This window comes from Phyllostomus discolor, chromosome 3, assembly GCF_004126475.2.
Source record: "Phyllostomus discolor isolate MPI-MPIP mPhyDis1 chromosome 3, mPhyDis1.pri.v3, whole genome shotgun sequence".
Taxonomy (NCBI): domain Eukaryota; kingdom Metazoa; phylum Chordata; class Mammalia; order Chiroptera; family Phyllostomidae; genus Phyllostomus; species Phyllostomus discolor.
Window position 1 is genome coordinate 58,350,000 of NC_040905.2, and position 15,578 is coordinate 58,365,577.

Below are 15,578 nucleotides of genomic sequence, written 5' to 3' on the forward strand. Positions count from 1 at the left end.
AGCTTTTAAATTTATGTGCTCGCGAAACACTAGAAACTTGGGACATATTCCAGTGAGAGGGATTTGTATTTAAGTTGAACTACCTGCTTAAGTTTGGTTCATACAAGGCAAGTTTTATAAAGAAGTACCCTTAATGATTTATTAAGTAAAATAATTGCTATTCAAAATTCCTTTTAAACCTTCAGTAATTTTCTTTTAGTAGAGTCTAAAAACAATTCTTACCCAGGATGGTTTATGAGTTTAACAGTAATCTTACGTGTTTGCATGCATGATGAGTTATTAATATAATCTAAGATTCAAATAAATCTTCAAACAATTTTACAAAAAAGGAAAAAAAACCAGAACACTTTATTTTCCACAAGAGCAATAGGAAAAATGAAATCATTTCCCACATACTGTTTTCTTAAAACAGAGCCTACAAGGACATATTCAGCACCAAATAAAAAAGGGAAGAGAAATTACAAACAGCCATAGAGTATAACCTATAAAGCAAACACTTAATATTGCACTTTGTTTTATTAACATTTTGGATTTTACTTTTCCTAATTGAAAAATCAGGAATCCATTTTGAATACTGGAATACAACTGTGAACCTCACATCTTATATCAGGAATTGACCAATATTTAGGAAAGATTAAATGCCTCTAAATAAAAGTAAAGAAATACTTTCATAGGGAAAATAAAACTTTATTTTATAAAGTTTTATTTACTTTGAATTTTGTATTTTATTTTGTGACCCAATGCCAATTACCAGACTATTGGTCATTCTTGCTTTCCTGTGTTATTTGTGAATATATGGTGGTAAATATTCCAATGTTATGCATATCAACAATTGTTCCCTAGAAGTTAGACATAAAAAAAGAAAAGGGATTTTTCTGACAACCCCCCCACCCCAAACAAAAAACCACCAAATGCCCTTTACGCCAAATATTCCATTAGCTTTTTTGAGGGGGACATTCACAAAATGACTTAACAATAAAAAAATATTTCACCCCCATTTCCTTATTATCTAGTATTAGTTTGCTACGGGAGCCCAAACCCTTTAACTGAATCACTTAAAACGTGATTCATTTTTACACTGGGCTTTCTTCACCCTGTCAGCATTTTTCAAACATGAATTATCTTCCATGTTTTCTTAAAGGCCACTTATGGAAAAGCCTATTTGTTTTGTATGAAGTTTTAAGACAGTATTTAACCAGGTCAAGCACCACGCCAGAGTTAATTATTTCAGTCACTTTTATTAAATGTGGGGTGTTAAATGGCAGGATAGATGTTAACACCCATTTCACACGTATGTTGTAACATCAGAGATGCTGGTTTTCATTAAAAATATCAGCTGAATTCCTTCTAAAATATGACAATCAGTACACTTGGTACCTTGAAAAACACCGTTCTAAGTGTCATCATGAATGCTGGTGTATTTTTTAAGCCAACTCTAAGTTATCTTTAATATAAACTGTAATTTACTGATACAGTTATTTTTCCTACCTTATCTACATATACTCAAAAGTCAGTGATTTCCCATGTTCAGCAAAATGTTCTTTAGGTAATGGAAAAAATATTCTCATTAAAAAAAATATAAAACATTCTAGCACATTCTACTATTCATAATTTTGAAATTACATACTTTTAGAATAAACTTGGGTTTTCAAGCTCTGTCAAGCTTGAACAGGATAGGAAATGTGTAAATTGAGCTCTCTAATCATAACCGAAACATATACCAGCAAAAATGATTTCCCAACATATGTGTTTGGAGGTAATTAAGTAACTCTGTATAAAAATAAATGCATTTTCTCCTTCTCTCTAGTGACTGGAAAACTTCCCCACTTTTAAGGTAATAAAAATAACAATAATTTTAAAGAGCAACAGCCCTTAACTCTTTGCTGATGCCTGCCATACTGCCTTTCTTTACTCCATTCTTAGCTCTTCTAGTTTCTTCTTATATGTAATGATAAAAAGGGAATGCGGGTGGGTTATCACTTTTGTGTATGTCCCTTTTCCAAATTTCCCTCTCCAAAAAGCCAACCAACCAAACAACAACAACAACAAAAAAATAACAGTGCAACAAAACACAAAATAGCATTCCAACAGTTTGGCAAGTGATGCGTTCACCTGAGATTAAGTGATTTTAGGCAGTCAGTAACAAAATGCTGCTTTGCTGTTATAGTAGAAAGGCAACAAATTCTTAAAAGAAACCAAGAAGGTATACAATCTTGACAAAGTCTCTTATTAGCTTCCTCCTCTTATCTCTTTTCCCACATATCTGTTGCGTATCTACTACAGTAGGCTGCAAAACATACAGCAAGAGGGATTGGCTTGAAGGCATTTGATGTTTGTAAATAAATCCACAATAGGATCCAAGCTGAAGAGGTGATACATGGTCAGCCTAGTAGGACAATTTCTGAGCATGTGCATACGCAGGTAAAGTCCAGGTTATATTAAATTAAAAAAAAATGTCAGTGCGTTTTTTTTTTCATGTTAAAGTTTCTTTCAAAGCTTTCTTTTGTTCCTTGTTGTGCTGACCACAAACAAGTTTTAAAAAGAGTATCAAGAGTCTGGCATAAATGGAAAAAAAGAAGCTGTAGTGACATTGAACTGCACAATGTAAGCATTGAGCATGTGCAAATTTTCAAATCAAAAGAAGGAAATCATCCCTCTTTATAATGTGGTATCTTGACACGTATGACCATAGGCTAAGACTGCTCCTGGTATGTGCCAGTTTTAAAGGAGAAAAGCTTAGATCTTCAAGCATATTGGAGCAGTCCCAGAATGTTGCTGTAGGCTTCTAAAGCATGATCACTGGTTGTTTCATGTATTCGCCACCTTTCTGGGCAAGAGCAATTCCACTTCCTCTGAAAACATGTCTCCAAGATACTTCTCTGTTCTCAGCCAGGAAGAGATATAGTTCGGAATCCACATCAACTTGATTTAACCGCAGTGTTCCTTCAACGAGAGGGGCAGGATGGTCTATCCTCAGCTGACTGATCAGGATTTGGATCAATCTAAAAAGAAGAAAACGAGTAAATTATTTGATAAGGTCTAGAGAAAATGCAGCAAATGACTAAGATTTTGAGTATTAGTTGAGAAACCTAATTAGAAAGAACATACAGAAGCTTGTATGAGGAGAAAACTATTAATATTATCTATAAAATACCTGATATCTAATTACTAAATTAACAATAAAACTTATAAATGTCTGACTGAAAAAGCTAATGATTAAATTTTATCAGTGAATCCAGTTTTACTCAGCACCTGGTAGTCATTACATTCAAATACATAATGTAAAACATCTTTTTAACAATTTTTGTAAAGTATCCCTCTTCAGTAGGCTTTAGGAAGAATGCAGTTGTATAAATAATGTTCTTGGTACTTGGGAGGTAGTAAAACTCACAGGTATAAAACCTCATAAAGGGACCAGGAATAGTGAGTCTCAAGAAACAGCAATGCTGCCCTGGCTGGTGTGGCTCAGTGGACTGAAAGCTGGCCTGCCAACCTAAAGGTTGCTACTGGTTTGATTCCTAGTCAGGGCATGGGTTGAGAGCCAGGTTCCCAGTTTGGGTCAGGTGAGAGGCAACAGACAAATGTATCTCTCATACACTGATGTTTCTCTCCTCCTTTCTCCCTCCCTTACCCTCTCTCTGAAAGTAAATAAATAAAATCTTTAAAAATAAAAGAAATAGCGATCCTGAACCTACCAGAGACAGAGAGGCTTTTCACTTTATCTCTGGAGAGACTTGCACACACACATACATTTATTAAAAGTACACGTATTTTGGTTGCATCTCAGGTTCAAAGAGAAAAAGAATAGGAAGGCAAGCTGTTGGTTTTAATTCATTTCTTTTATTGAAAGATCTATTGGATAACCTACTGTATGTATCCGCATTTACATGTGGGACAATTCAAAGAAATGAATTGTGCCTCAGACACTTTAGGTAAAACACATTTTTGAAGGAAACAAGCTACATAACTTTCTTTTAATGACTATCTTTTAAAGAAGAAAAAAAGTAAAAAATTAATATAGCTTGTTAACCTCTCCTCTATATGGATAGATGTTAATTAAATCACAACCTGAACCAATTTAGGGTTTTAAAAGTTTTAAATTCTCTTAATTTTCTTTAGCTCATTTTTGAAGGGAGGTAGAATTTTATGACAAATTACTTAAAAGTGGATAAACTGCCATTCTTTTAAAATGCCTGGACAGTGGAGAAGCCTCAGAGCCAATGAGAAATGGCTGAATTAATAAGACAAGAGAAATTTCTGAATAAATTTATGGTAACTAAATCTGTTAACAAGTGGGAGAATTATTTTTGGCATCTAATAGAAAATTTTATGAATAAGGAATAGATAGAAAAATTATGTCTAATCAAGAATTTTCAAGAATAGATTGTGAATATCCTATAATCAATGAATAAAGTATATCTCAGATTAGCTACATGCAAAGGAAAACCAACTCTTCCAGCCATGGCATGGTGATGGAGGGAAGAGGGATAAGAAAAATTTGTTGAAATAATTCTTTTATGTCTTATTTGGAAATATTTCAGTGTGAAACAGCTGTCTATAAACTATAGTAACCAAAAGGAAAAGGCTAATTTTAGCAATTCACAAAATCTAGTATTATACTGGTATCAAGCCTCATTTTAAAGCCCCTCAAAATGTGTATTACGTATAGTATAGATGCTTTCTTTCTGAAGTGTTCTGAATTGAAATTGCTGCATGCCCTCCACCGCCCTCCACCATCACTTACCTGCCTTTGCACATGTTCTTTCTGCCTAAACTACCCTAACCTTTTGAGGAGTACTATTTTTCAAGGTTTAGCTTATCACCTTTCTCAGGGAAGCCTGTGTAGTCTTTTCTCATTGTTGTGTAATATTTTGCTTCTAAGTTTGTTTTTCTCACCAGGCTGTGGACTCCTCCCAAGCAAGGGCCACATTTTATTCACGTAAGGGCTTAACTGTCATTAACATGAGATGAATAAAAATAATCTAACAGTGTAAGAATGTTGTTTAAGATGTTATTGCAAATGTCCTTTTTCCCTCATGGCTGAGAAAGTTAAAATATGCAAGAATTACATGGTGAGTAAAATAAATTGGTGAGTAAATTCTATTAGTCAATGCTTGCAAAAAATCCGTTCTATTAATGCTTAAAAAATATAAATTATTCCTTTACTTGGAATTTTGGAAAGCATGAGATGAGATCATTATTCTTTATTTTCCCAATAATAGAACTGAACAGTCATACTTCTGGGTCATACTTAGTAATCTAACCATTAATCTTTGCTTTTAAATTATTTTCCAATAATTAATTTGATAATCAAAAACTAACTTTATTTTTAAAAGGTCTGCAATGATGTTTTTCCCAAGACAGCCAGCCAGCCCATTTTATACTTCAAGGAGTTGGTGCTTACCTCTGAATAAAGAGGCGGAGGCAAGAACCGAAACTCCTGGATATATGCAAACAGTGGTCCTTGAAGTGCTCTCTCAAAGTCATCACAAGCATTCACTGGAGCAAGATTGTTCCGCCTTTGTTCCTCTGTTACCACTTCTGCATAGCTGGGTGGTGCTGAAGGAAAAAGATACACGCAATTCGAACAGCATGTTCTTATGCATGTCAAAATACACAGAATAGTAGGTATTAAAAAGAAATATCAAAGTAAAATAATAATTGTTTGTTTTGTGTTCAAAACTAGGGGGATATATGTTTTAAATCTAACACCGGGGCACATCTACTCTTCAGGTATACACAAATATTTATCTACTTATAAAACAGCAAGAGCAAAATTATGTTCTTGAAAATAACAAGAGATTTAACTTAGATATACATTATGTCAAATTACCTTCAGGTCTTTCAGGTAGGGATAAACCAAGCCAGTTCATATTCATGCTACATTGGCTGCTTACACTTGAGGTTCTGCTACCAAATGGATGTAGAGGAATGGTACCGATGACAAGAGGCAAATTAAGAAATAAATCCATAGCTCCAGGAATATCCACATATACCTAAACAGTAAAAGGAGGTGCTAGGTTTAGAATAGAAGTACATTTCCTTTTTAAAAACTAATAACCCAATATTATCTAATTTAATGTTGTCTGAGGTACTCATTTACTTAGTTTTTTACTTATAAATGTATGATATACAAAAAAGTTTATTCATTGTAATACTGTATACATAGTACATATATACACATGTAAAATTAGTAATTATAATTCAGATTATATAAAGATTTATATTTATTTGTGTATCATATATGGAATATAAAAATCAAATCCTGGATGTAAGACAAAATGATATCCTCATGACTGTAAGACTTTAAAAATGGAAAAAACAAAACACCTTAAATTTATGCATACCATTAGTGAATATTCCACACGGATTATACTACAGTCGAGGATAGATGGAGAAACGGGTGGAATTTTCAGCAACTTGCCATTCCACGTCTCTGTCTTTCCAGATGATAAGGATTCCCCACGCAAGTTAGCCACAAGCTGTTTTACTTCCTTCATTTTCCCTTTGGCATAGAAGGCCTGTGTTTGGTAAATGGCTGCCTTTGGCACCACCATTCGGGAAGAGCAGTTCTCAATCTCAGCAAATATCTGAATTGATTCACCTAGAGAGGAAAACAAATTCTATTGTTAAGAAAACAAAACAAACAAAATTGCCAAAACAAATGCAGATTCCTACCCTAACACTGAAAAGTTCAGCAGAATACATGGATGAAAAGCTGTCCTAAGAGTGGCAAGTAACTTAAGAGTTATAAAAATTAACTAGGCATTTACAGCAGCTCTTTAAAAAAGTAAACTAGAACCCTGATTGGTGTGGCTCAGTGGGCATCAATCCACAAAGTAAGGGGTCACTGATTTGATTTCCTGGTCAGAGCACGTGCCTGGGTTGCAGGTTCAGTCCCCAGTCAGGGTGCATAGAAGAAGCAACCAATCAAAGTTTCTCTCTCTCTTTTTCTCCCCCACTTTTCCTCTCTCTAAAAATAAATCTAAAAAAAAAAAAAGAAAAAGAAAAAAAAGGCTACATTCCAATTTATGAATGCAAAATGGATAAGCTCAATTTGGGTTATTTTATCAAAGAATGCAGTATCCTGTTTGAATTTGCTAGAAATATTATGAATTTAAAAAAAGCTAAGTGAAGAAAGATTGTTTTCTGTGGAAATTCACTTCATACATACCTGGGGTATAGCCCTTCCTTTCAATTTTGGCACTTAAGGATATTGGGCCTGAGGTACAGAACCAGCAACAGAGAGTCTTTTCTTTTGTGCCTGCTTGGGGTGACTGCAAAAAATAAATTTAGAGAAAAAGGTCAATGTTACAAGACAATAAAAAATGTTTTAAAATACAATTCTATTTTAAAATACAATTCTAAGTTCTTGGAGTATATAAAAGTAAAAGCAGTGCTGTTTTATTGTAAGTCATATATGCTTTTTTAAATACTACATTATATAATTTTTGTTTTTATATAAGTTTTCTTTCAATTAAAGAAAAAAGGGTACAGGGCTTAACACCATATTCCATAAACATAGTTTTAGCCCACACTATTTATATATATGTAGTAATTAAAAACCAACCAACCAACCAACCAACCAAAACCCTTTCCACATTCCATTTAAGCTGCCTTAAAAACACAGCTTGGAAAGCAACTTGGTTATAATCACATGTTAACATCCTTCTTTAACAATATGAAAAAATCAGTATGTAAAAAAACCCCAAAAAAACCAAAAACTAATTTTTAAAATTCTTATTTGCTTAAAGATATTATTTGTTAAACCAATTAATGTTTTGAAGTCAAATTTGAATTTTGTGGAATAAAAGAATTTATTTTAAAATGCAATCAAGTTTTTTGACAAAAGTGATAATCTCCCCATTGTCTGACATCCCTGCAATGGAATAATGTAAAGCAATATAAACTTCACATTGTAATTTCAAGTTAAGTGATGTCTTATAATAATATGAACACTACCATTACTCTTCTACTAAAATTATCCAGGAAAAAGATTTTTTGTTACTGGTATCTTCTGAATAAGAGATATTTCATACCACATATTGGTCTTACTTTTAAATTTTATTTAATGTCATTACAGTATCAGGAAATATGACCACATTCTTCATAGTTTGTATGCCTGTTTAACTGCATTTTTAAAATTAGTATTTGTAAAAGTTTAAAATAAAAACACTATTTTAAAATTATAAAATTACACCTTAGGTGATTCTTTGGTATTGATACACCAAAAACAAAAAATGAAGAATTCATTCAATTCTTACCAGTAATGAAGGAGTGTTGATATCTATATGCTCAAAGACTGTAAATTCCTTCTTTAATTTTACTGGTAGAAGCCAAGGCCTGTGCAATTCGGCTTTCACCCAATAGCGCACACTGCCATGTCGGCCTTCGAATGAGGTAGCAAGTGGTCTGTGTAGAATATATAAAGGTCAGTATATTAATGTCATACCTCTTTCTAGTAATTATATAGTAGATCAGCACAGAAGTATTAATATATTGTACTGTTTATATACCAGTGAGGTAGCAAACATGTATTTTTACATGTAAATTTCCAAAGGGATAAGTCATTGGGGGAAATTACTGTTTTCAAATAATAGATATTTGGAAATATGACAAATTTTATTTTTAAAAAGTCAGAAGAATACAATCCCTTTAAACAAAGAAGAAGCTACTTTTAATGTTGATGGCAAAATTATGAAAATGTGGAAATGAACAATTCTTGAAAAGATCAAGAATTTAATTTAAAAATAAAATTGAGAATGGCTTAACTATTTCAACTGAGAAATTATAGACACTGGATAAGCATTCAGACCAAATTACAGTGCTCGACTATTCACTTGCTAGGAATTACTACCTCTAGTTATAGCAACTACTTAGGAAGGTCTAGAAAAGGCTGCAACAGTTGTTATAGTTTCCAAAACTTCATATTTTGATTAAGTCCACTGTAAGGCTAAGGAACTTTTTATATTTCCCGGTTTACCCATGTTCTCTTTTTTTTGGCCATGTTTCTAACTTTATAGGCTGAAAAATGAAAAAGAACCATCTCTGTTGACCTGTATATCAAGGGAATCAGAGTTGTTTTCAACCTTGCTAGGTTTTATTACTTGCAAAAGACTTTTAGTCTTTTTTTCATAATTTCACTAGAAAAATGCCCAATGTTCAATTATGTACAAGCTAGAGCTCTAGCTTAGATTAGTATGGAAAGTAGCAGTGTTTCTGAAGTTTTTTTTTTTTTTAGCATTTAGACTCTTACATTAACTTATATGTCACAGAAAAACAAAATGTAGTATTTTGCTAGGCCCAGTATTAGCCTTATTGTATTCACATCCTTAAAATACTTCTCTCAGAAAGTAAATTAGGGCATTATATTTAAAATGATGTTATATAACACAATAAATAGAATACTGAAAAATACCATTTATAAACTTAATCACAGAAAACTTGGCACTAAATTAACGAATATAAAATCATGTACATACTGCAATTGATAAATTCTTCTGTAAGTTAAGTTTATTCTCCAGAACACTGAGCACAAGTGCCACCTTACGTTGTAATATCTGTCAAAGGCATTCTTTTTTAAAAAGAATTACAATTTTTTTTAAAAGATTTTATTTATTTTTATTTTTAGAGACGGAAGGGAGGGAGAAAGAGACAGAGAGAGAGAAACATCAACGTGCAGTCGCTGGGGGTTGTGGCCTGCAACCCAGGCATGTGCCCTGACTGGGAATCGAACCTGTGATGCTTTGGTTCGCAGCCCATGCTCAATCCACTGAGCTATGCCAGTCAGGGCACGATTTTTTTTGTAACAATCTTGTATTATGTTAAAAATATACCCATTTCCGTCTTTCTTTCCTACTAGATCCCAAGCCTTACACTAACATATCTATAATGGATGTTTCCTTTTAAGTCCAGGTCATAACATCTCTTGTGTGACCTCAACAGTTCTTCGCACAGAAGCTATGGCATTCACATCAAAAGAACATCACTCCTAAAGTTAGAGTATTCCTAATCATGTTTATGTTCTCAGCTTACTGCTGCTGTTGGTTAACAATAGAAGAAAAGCTAGAACACTGAATTTGTATAAATTACTGAAGAGAGATTTAGTAAATGTTTTACCTTTTCTGCTAATGCTAACTGATGGTAAATGAAGCACTCAGTGCTTAACTATTTGAATAACATCTTTCAATTCACTTATGTTAAGTGAAATACTCAAGGTTTATAAACCGCATAAATCTTGAGGTAGGGTACTAAGAATTAAGCTTTGCCTTCCATAGTTTCAAACTTCATTAAAAAATAGCTTTATATATATTGTTTTTCCTCTAAGCAAGATTCAGTAATTTAAAGGTTTTTTAACTAAAAATATTTAAACTTATAATAATTTTAATTTGAAAAGAACGAATGTCTATAAAAAGTGCCAGTTACTTCTAATACTTACGTCTGCGGAAGCTCGAAGCTAAATGCATATTCATGCCTTCCTGAATGAATGGTGTTAAAGCCTTCTTCAGAATTATCATCATCTAAAACACAGAAAAAGCAAACAAAAAACCTGTTATCAAACCTTTACACACTCTTCATGGTGGCATATCTTTAAAGATGCTCATATAATAATTAAGGTGGTAAGTTTTAGAGTCTGAGAGATGCAAGTTCTAACTCAAACTTCACTTCTCTGGGTAAAATAAAAATTCCAGTTGCCTTCAGTTGCCTCATTCAGTGACATGGAGATAATATCTATACCCCCTAAGTATCCTTTACTGGAGAGTGACTTGAATTCTGTATCTAACAGAGTAATAGGCTCAACTAAAGATTCAGATCTCAGGCTAACGTGTTATCTATGTCTATATTTCCTTAAATTTATCATATTAAGACTACACACACAGAGAGACACGGAATGAAAACTGTTCACGTAAACCTTTAAAAATGTCAGTTGATGCACATGACAATGTCACAAATATAAAATCATTAGAAAACTTTGTCAAATAGTTGTTGCAATTTTTAAAAAGTGATTTTAATGTCAGTTTCATGGATAACAATGAGTGTATCCTAGCAACATCCAAGTCTGTGCATATATATATATATATATATCTGAAATTTAAAAGGTGCCTGACAACTGGACAACACTGCCCTATATCCTTGAGAAATGTAGTCTAGGCTGTTTCCAGTTACTTGTAAAAGTTGATTTTACAACCAACTGCTTTTGGTCAGATTATTTTTTAAATGTCCCCAAAATACGTTAACTAAAAAAGGGGGAGGGGGTTCTGAATTTTAAAACATTTCTTTTTAGGGTTCTAATCAGGTAATTGCCTTTTCTATGTAGTTTTCTCGGTACCATAATACCTTTCTCAAAGTGGAATGATCACTTAACATTCCCTCACCAAAGTAGTGAATATATACAAGACTTACGACGCTCCCCTCTTAAAAAAGGGGGGAAAAAGCGCCTATGTACGGATAATTTTATCCCCAAACCTCGATTACTCGTTTTCGCCTCAGTAACATTTTCCTCGTCCCCAGTGAAAAATCCTCTAAACGGATTTCAGCACCAAAAACTGGCTGGTGAGCGGAGTGCCATTTAAATTCGCTTCCCTCGAGAGCGCCCAAAGTTTGCCTCCCTTTCCCTTATTCCCTTCTCGCTCCCTTTTTGTGCCAGCTCAGCAGTCTCATTGAGGCGAGCCACGGCGGCCGCGCCGTGGTAAACAAGTGCCGGGCTGTCAATCAAGAACTAGAACGGAGCAGGAGAGGACCGGCCTAAACCGGCGCCAGCAGATCCCAGCCGGCCCGCCCGCGCGCCGCCGTCGCCCGCGCGCCCCGCTATACATACAGCATACGTCGCTGGCGCTCGCGCAGCCTACCCTGCTGGACCGGGGGCGGGGCGACCGTGCGGCGGCGCTTCCGCTTAACACGCCCCAGACGGTGACCGGTTCTATCTGGCTTGGGCCACTCCAACACCTTTACGGTTGCGGTGAGAGACAGAGGCGAAGGATTGGGGAAGGGCAAACGCCCAGGGAAACAATGAGCAGGGGGAGGGAATACTCGTCAAGGCCTTTGCCCACCTTTAGATTTTAGAGTCACTTTTCTTTTCCTTCCTAGCCAGCCTTTGGGCTCTCAGGTCAAATCAAGGTAGCGGATCTCCTGCCTACGTAGTTCGGGAAATACGCTTTGTTTTAGCCAAGAAAATACAAACGGGTCACAGAAGCTACCTGACATCTTCCACTGGAAAAAATAGGAAAATGGGGTCCTGCGAATCCTGTCCACGCAAGTTCCCACGGGATAGGATTGTCAGAGCTGAAGTTTCGCTGGGGTCCGTTCGGCACCTTAAGACCAGCAGGAGCTTCTCCCATCTACTCTTTTGATTCCTGAAATCACTAATTGCGGGGCCCAAAACAGGCCGAGGTGATGAGGCCACGAACACCTCCAGAAGCAGGGAGACAGAAGCAAGTTAGGGCGGGGGCGACCACTCTGGAGGGACCTTTACCGGCGCACGCCGGTTTCAAGCCTCGCCCCCACGGGCGCGACCCACTCTCCCCACCCGCCGGCGCCCAATCCAATCAGAGCCTGGCATCGCCTTAGCAACAGGCTAACAAACCGAGCTCCGCCTATCGCTGATCGCCCGGGGCGGGGTCTCACCAGGCTAGTTTGAGAGGTCCCGGTTTAAAGTCATTGAAACTGTTCCAGGTTAAGATCTCGTCCGTGCTTTGCAGGGGTTTGAGGGGTTTGTTTTTTTTTTGTGGGGTTACAGGGCACATAGCTTGTTTTCATGGAAAATATACTGCTCCGGAAATCATGGAGCAGCTAATAAAATTGCGTTTGTCCCTGTAAATCGTTATTCTACTTATACCCCATTTCGAGTCTCAACTCATAAAAACCTTTGCTCTCATCATTTTAAAAAGACCTGCAATATCCAGAGAGGTTCAAACTCACTTTTCTGCTTTTGAAGACACACGACGATTGTCATTAGACATTAGCACTTACCAGCATTATTGCTTGGTTGAGATTAACTAGGAGTTACTTCAGGATGTAAATTACTTATGTGTAACTGAAACCTAGTTAAATGACTTAATATTTTTAGAAAGTTCATTAATGCTGTTAACTGACAGCATCCTTCATTTCTACACTTGCCTAAGGCTCAACTGGCATTCCTCAGGCATGTGTATATTTTAATATTAAAAACGAGGGTAAAAATCTATTCTACTCTTTGAAAAATAGTCCACGTTTGAACTAAATATTGCATTAAAAAGGAGAAGTACAATATTACATAACCAGTTTTAACATTATATTCTTCTTGGTCTAGGAATTAAGTCATCGCCACCACCTGACGCGTGCAACCAATCTGCTGAGAGCTGAGCAAGCGCCCCTCCTCACCACCCCCCAGAACTGGTCCGAAACAGGATTGAACCGCTTCTAACAAAGGGTGGAAACTTAGAAAAACAAGCTTAGAGTCGTCTATATTTCCCCAATGTAACGATTTAAACAATAGATTTGAAATCTCGGGACCCCTTCAACGTCTGACAACCCCTTATCTCTCTTTTCAAACCAAAAATCAAATCCAATGTGCCAAATACTTTTCAATTTCATTTGACTGGCATGGGTTTCATTGAATGCATGTTTTAAAGTTAGGCATGATGCTCGAAAAGGAAAATTACTGACCGTGAATAGTTTCTAAAACTGATTTGTAACCTACCACAATGATAGAGAATGTCCTTATAAATTTCTTAAAGAACTGAAAAGAATAGGGAAAAAACACGTGGGGTGTTGATACCATATGTCAAAATAAGGTACAGATACTCTTTATCAAAGAACAATGATCAATTCTTTAAAGTTTTATGCGTGTCAATATTAAAAATGAAATACACCTATGAACTCACTTAAAAAATGTTAATCCATTACTTGACTGAATCTTAGATTTTAAGATCTAAGGTTGTAGAGTACAGACAAAAAAAAAATCTGACATTGGACTACAGCTTTTAGCAATTCAGTTGAAAACAGTAAAATTACTGAAACAGGTTTAAGCCGAATCTGTAAGTAAGGTGCAAATGGATGGCAAGTGCGTATGGCACATACCGAGCCGGCTATAGAGGTAGTTAAGTGCAGTTTGCAGTCACTTTGCAGATGCCTACATGCATTACGACTTAACACACGATGAATGTCAAGGAGAATCAAAATCTTCCAACTTTGCTAATCTTTCCTCAAACTGCTACGTGTATGCTAGGAATAAAATTAATTCAGAAAAAATTAAAAGGTACATTCCCAAAGAAAATAGTTTTTTATCATTTTTGAATGATATAAAAACTTACCTCTTTCATGTCCAATTAAGATGTCTTTATGGTTGAAATACTCTACTTCTTCAGTATAATTCTGCGTGTAGGCAGTATTGGAGCCGGCGTTTCTAGATTCGGTCCAGCGTACTTTTGCATGTCCTCTTGCATGAATTTTAAGAGATTTTACTCTAATTTCCCCAGTAACTTCTAAATTCACCCTTCCTGAGACTGTATCCCCACTAGAATACACAGGGACATTGCTGTCATTAAGACAGTCCAAGCTTATTGTCAAACTCTTCACCTTTCCCAGCACCATGTTTGTAACAAAAATCTATAAAAATAAAATGTAAGACAAGTCAAGACCACATATAAAATGTGATCTTAACACCGATCGATGAACTTGCCGTGCAAAAAGCTTGCGGGCAAGATCAGTGATTCTTTACAAATAGTTCATTGAAATATCTTAAAAAGTCAGGGCAGCAAAGAGGCTGCTGCTCCGCGATCCTGCTAGTCTCAGTGGTCTCCTTACAAAGACGGCGACTGGATCTTGCCAGCTCACTTTAAATGCAGCTTTGTGAAAAACAACCCCACTGCGCATGCGCACGCCGCGGCTGCTGCCCGCCCTCCGGCGCCGGGCTCGCTCCCTAGCTCTCGGGTACAGTAGGTGCACGGCTTGGGGAAGAAGACACTGGGGCTGCCGGGAGCCTGAACGCGACTTCTCTTCATTGTGGGCTCCTATTGGTAGTCAGGCTGCCGTAAATCCTCGACGTGCAGCCTGGAGCCCCTTACCAGCATATTCTATTTAAAGATAATGGCTCAGGGGCCCCTGGGGAGAAGGGTTGGGTAGGGAGCTGTTTGCAAAGCCTAGTAAGGATAAACTGCTGAGTGACTTGCACGAAGCGTCCTTTACTGTCACTGCAGGATTTTGACCAGGGCCTTGCTGGAAAAAGGAAAAAGTGATGTGCGAAGAGAGATGGGGGAAGGGGAATAACCGGTTGGACGAGAGACTGGTTGCTGACCATAAGCTAACGAGTTTTAAAAAGAAACGTAATAAGACTAGACAAGAAATAATGTTTTCTGACAGGAGCTTTGCAGGCAGGGTGAAAACGACCTCAGCTGAGGGCAAAGGAACTTCAAGAGAGAATACTATAAAGAGCAAGGAAGAGAACCAACCATAATTTAATCAGTAGGTTTTGCTTTCTCTTCAACTGCTTTCTTTCTCATCTCTTAATTAGATAGCAACGAAAACAACCAAGTTGTTTGCGTGATGACACTAAAGGGCAAAAGGCTTGACCACTTCCTCGAAGGAAGAAAAAGTCCTTT

At 36.3% G+C, this 15,578-nt stretch overlaps 1 protein-coding gene across 3 annotated transcripts; it reads right to left on the reverse strand.

Moving 5' to 3' along the window:
* Window positions 1-316: 316 nt before the first annotated feature.
* Window positions 317-14,817, reverse strand: ARRDC3 (arrestin domain containing 3). 3 transcript variants are annotated; one of them, XR_003685829.2, is made up of 8 exons: window positions 14,292-14,805; window positions 10,439-10,520; window positions 8,265-8,412; window positions 7,175-7,277; window positions 6,348-6,604; window positions 5,834-5,996; window positions 5,405-5,597; window positions 317-3,002 (listed from the first exon to the last, which is right to left on the reverse strand). XR_003685829.2 is itself a non-coding variant. In XM_028532417.2 (8 exons), exons 1-8 carry the CDS (start codon window positions 14,569-14,571, stop codon window positions 2,946-2,948), a joined length of 1,245 nt encoding a protein of 414 aa, XP_028388218.1. In that variant the 5' UTR covers window positions 14,572-14,817; the 3' UTR covers window positions 317-2,945. The 3 variants fall into 3 exon arrangements, 2 of the variants coding, with proteins under 2 accessions (XP_028388218.1, XP_028388228.1); XM_028532417.2 differs by having other exon boundaries at window positions 5,405-5,559; window positions 14,292-14,817; XM_028532427.2 differs by lacking the exons at window positions 8,265-8,412; window positions 14,292-14,805 and having other exon boundaries at window positions 5,405-5,559.
* Window positions 14,818-15,578: the final 761 nt, after the last annotated feature.